Source organism: Lactuca serriola, chromosome 7 (genome assembly GCF_051521515.1).
Source record: "Lactuca serriola cultivar US96UC23 chromosome 7, Lser_US96UC23_V15, whole genome shotgun sequence".
Taxonomy (NCBI): domain Eukaryota; kingdom Viridiplantae; phylum Streptophyta; class Magnoliopsida; order Asterales; family Asteraceae; genus Lactuca; species Lactuca serriola.
The window spans coordinates 85,800,490-85,804,654 of NC_136414.1; the positions used below are offsets into that span (position 1 = coordinate 85,800,490).

General features: G+C 32.1%; 1 protein-coding gene across 17 annotated transcripts; it reads left to right on the forward strand.

The window, feature by feature from the left end:
• The first annotated feature begins 415 nt into the window (after window positions 1-415).
• On the forward strand, window positions 416-2,356 carry LOC145063406 (kinesin-like protein KIN-7D, mitochondrial). 17 transcript variants are annotated; one of them, XM_079011016.1, is made up of 7 exons: window positions 453-720; window positions 842-945; window positions 1,106-1,183; window positions 1,419-1,522; window positions 1,607-1,730; window positions 1,826-1,876; window positions 1,953-2,356. In XM_079011016.1, the coding sequence occupies exons 4-6, from the start codon at window positions 1,433-1,435 to the stop codon at window positions 1,852-1,854; spliced, it is 243 nt and encodes an 80-aa protein (XP_078867142.1). In that variant the 5' UTR covers window positions 453-720; window positions 842-945; window positions 1,106-1,183; window positions 1,419-1,432; the 3' UTR covers window positions 1,855-1,876; window positions 1,953-2,356. The 17 variants fall into 17 exon arrangements, 13 of the variants coding, with proteins under 13 accessions (XP_078867145.1, XP_078867146.1, XP_078867142.1 ...); XM_079011018.1 differs by having other exon boundaries at window positions 842-939; XM_079011011.1 differs by having other exon boundaries at window positions 462-720; window positions 1,278-1,522.
• The last annotated feature ends 1,809 nt before the right edge of the window (window positions 2,357-4,165 follow it).

Sequence of the window (4,165 nt, forward strand, 5' to 3'; positions counted from 1 at the left end):
GTGAGTTAGGTGGTTTTTTTGGATTTGTTGTATACATTCATGGCTCGTAAAGCAGTTATGGAGGCGATCATAGTCACTATGTGGTGACATTATTATCATGCATTAATTTTTTTAAAGGAAAAAAATATATTTTATATGTTTAAAAGGTTTGTGTTTCAGAAATAATTATGTATCATACTTTTTTATAAAAATAAACATAGTTGTATAAGTTATTATTTCCGAAAAAAAAATATAAACCTTTTAAACATATAAAATATAAATATATTTGTCTAAGTTATTATACAAATATATTTATTATATAAAAAAATATGATATGTTATTATATATACATACTAATACTAATTTAGAAGTCATTGGTGAACAAGACTTGGATGTCATTGGTTGAAATTTTTGTTTTCCTTTTCTTGGGTTAATTTTTCAATGTCCTTTCCACGTGGTGCTATCAGCAGAACCACCGCTTCCCCGACTACATAAGCCAATTATATTGCTATTGGTGTCATCGGCTCTTCCAAGAATTAGTGCTTCTTCCCACCGCTTCTCTTACCTTGTGCTTAAATCTCCCTTCCCAGTCTTCTCAACGCCTCCACCGTTGTATTGGAAAAATCAGGTGGATTTTTATGATTTGGATTTCTTCTCAATGCTATCCACCGGCCACCGACTATTGGTTCTTTGGCGTCGGGTTTCCTCTGGTTTTCCTCTCTCCTCTTCATTTTCTTCCAGGTAAACCCTAAACTTTTTTCCCTTTCATCTTTCTATTTTACCTATAAATGTCAGTTTTTGTTTCTGATTGTCTTTTGGGTGTTTGATTTTTTGTTTGAATTTCTTGGCCTTCGAACATCAGATCCTTCTAATCTACTGTTCATGTCTCTTTGAGGACCTGGATACCCAATCGATTGCATTTGGGTCTACAATCATGCCCTAATTGAAGGCAACATCGCTGTTATGGTTTCTCTTTAACAAAAATACCCTTTTTACATGACTATGAATTGAGTATTAGTCTTTTTTGCTCTATTATGATGGTTTGATAGTGTGTTTGAATGGGAAATTTTTTAGATCTTGATGATGTTCACACTCGATCTTTACAATCTGAAGTTTATGGTTCCAGGTTAATGGTTTCAAGATGATGATAATCCTGAGAACATCGATGAATAAGGAAAAGGTTGGATAAGAAGCTTATGAAAAGGTCAGTTCTTCAAAATCTCAAATGCTTTTCCAATTTCCTTTTTTCCAACTCAAAACCCTACATTCTTTTTATATATTTTTGATCCATCTTTTAGTTGAAGCTGCTTATTTCAGAATGGTTCTCTGCTCTTGCATAGTGACTTAATTTTTGAAAATTCTATTACTTAGTCAAGTCAACCAGGTGAAGTCATTAGTCGTTTATGTAAAGTAGCCTTTGACTTTCTCTTTGACCATAGTGTGGACTTTCAAGATGGTTGCAGGAGAGATTGCATTCAATGCAAGTACCATCAAAGAATTAGTGCAGCAATCTACAAATGATGATGAAAGGTCAAAAACTCAAGTAAAGCTTTTAAATTATTAATATATTATTATATATTCATATTCATATCTTTTTAGATACTTAAAAACATATGGTGATAATTAGATAAATGAACTGGAGTGTCAAATAGAAGAAAAAAGAAGGCAAATGACGGCTTTGGAGAGACAGATTGTTGAAAGCAATAAAGCTTCAATTTCTAATACATCATTGACTGATAGATATACAACATGTGCACTTTTTCCTCTCTTTATTTTTTCTTTTATTCTTATTATCAACAATCTATACATTATCTAATTTATCAACATTTCCTTTTTCCTTAAACAGTCGACTATGAAATCAATGACACAGTGTGATGAAAAGGGTTTTGATTTTGAGGTTAGTATTCATATTTTAACCAAATGATGACATGATCTGTTAATAATTTTTTCCAAAACATCTTCTATGATTGCAGAGCATATTAGCAGACAACCTCAACCTACTAAAAAATTACAAAACAAGGTATTTCTATTTATAATTCATAAAACAAAGACATGTAATTTTTTATTTATAGAATTCATAAAGAAATGCAAGAAAGAATCATATTTCTTGAACAACAACTTACATATTCAAAACATCCAAATTCGGCAATTCATGAAAGGGGGTTCTAAAGGGGCTTCAAAGATGATGATGAGATCAACGTCATTAACAAGTTTTGAAGGGGATTTAAATATGATGACTCAAAAAATTGTTCTTGAATCGAACCCATGTATTTTTTAAGAAACAAAGATTTGTCTTTTTGAGTTATGTAAAGATGATGACTTCTATTTGGGGTTTTTTTTTTATGATAAACTAGATAGAAAACAATTTTTTTTTTGAGTTTTTAGGATTCTGTCAAACTTTCAAGCAGTTATGGCGACCTTATCCCTTAAATGATACTATGTTAAATACATTTTTGTAAATGTTATTGGTTAAAAAATGCCTTGAATGTAACATATTTTCTATAAAGACACTGATTTAGCATATATGAAATACTTTGTCATTATCTAAATCTAAGTGACCATAGATCGAAACGAATATAGTGCAATTTGAAGATGTTGACCTTGATTGGTCGTACTAGGATGCACCATTTATTTGTAAAATTACCAACATTTAACATTATATCTTCTTAAAGCAACATTAGGAAAATTAGAGTCAGTATATGTAAAACATTGTAAAGTTTGTTGCTATTTACTCTTTTTTATAAAAGACTATGAAATACCCTCTGAACCCCGCAACTCCAATACCCGCAACGCAGGATTCTTTCCTAGATATTTCTAAAATACAAACATTTTAAACATATAAAATATTTGTATTTTCCTTTTAAATAAAATTAATTGAATTTAATTAATGTCATATTGTTCATATGTTTAACTATTTTAGAATACTATAATTCTTAGATAACAAATGTTATTTAATTTTGGTTTGAAAAGTTTAAGTAATATTTAAGAAATATATTCAAAATTTGATAAAACTAAATAATTTTTTAAAATTTAAATATCAAAATTTTATATGTAACATCCTGATGTTGAGGTATTTCTAAATTTTAACTCAAAATATGAAGCTTATTGCATTTTAGCCCTTGTGTATGAGAAGAGTTGCAAAATGACCCATAGTGGCACTTTTGTAATTAGTGGGCGTGGGGCACGTACGTTGGACCTATATATCGTATGATGGGCGTATATGATAGGATCCTAAACCCTAATGTTTACGGTTTGGACCCTATTTAAACATATTTATGGCCTCCAATTCTTTTCTCTCATCAGCCTCCATCACTTCACTTGACCATAGCAAACCCTAGTCCCTTATTTGAGCATTCTTGATCTTTGTTGTGCATATTTGGTGATCTTGAAGGAGAAGGAACGAAGTGGAATCACCTTGGGTGTAACACCAAATTTTCAAATAATTTTTCACGATTTTAAAACATACTTCCATTCATTAAATAATAATAAACATAATGTATCCACTGTCATCATAGAAAAACATATCCCAGAATCATATAAACAAAAGCTCCATGAGTGTGTACAGATCATGTCGGCGCCTTCCCGCGATGATCACTAGTACCTGAAACACATACACAAAACTCTGTAAGCATAAATGCTTAGTGAGTTCCCGAAAATACCACATAAACACATACCAGCCACTCAAGGCTGTAACTCTGATGACCCTTTGGTCGAATATCTCTGTGGGACCCTCTTGGTCCCATAACTCTGTGGACCCACTGGTCCTAACTCTGTAAACTCTGAATCATGCATATCACATATCACATAGAATCACAACACATAAATAGCATACACGATACACTGTCACATAGCTCTGATTACCACTCTAGGTAAAGTATAGTGAGAAGACTCACCTTGGGAATCTCGGTAAAATCTCGATATCAGAATACTGCCATAGCCTCTGCCTAGTCACAATAATAAATTTCATTAAATAAATGTCTCTTCATAATTTAGATATTCTCTCATGCAAATCCCTAGAAGGGTAAAAGATGATTCTACCCTCTACAGGCCCAAGGCCCATTTGTTGACAAACCCTAAAAGTCAACCCAAAAGTCAATTGTCCATTTTGACCAGACTTGCCAAGTGCATATGACGACTCGGCAAGTCCCATCGTCCCCACATATTCTTCCCTTTCTAAGCCTCACTC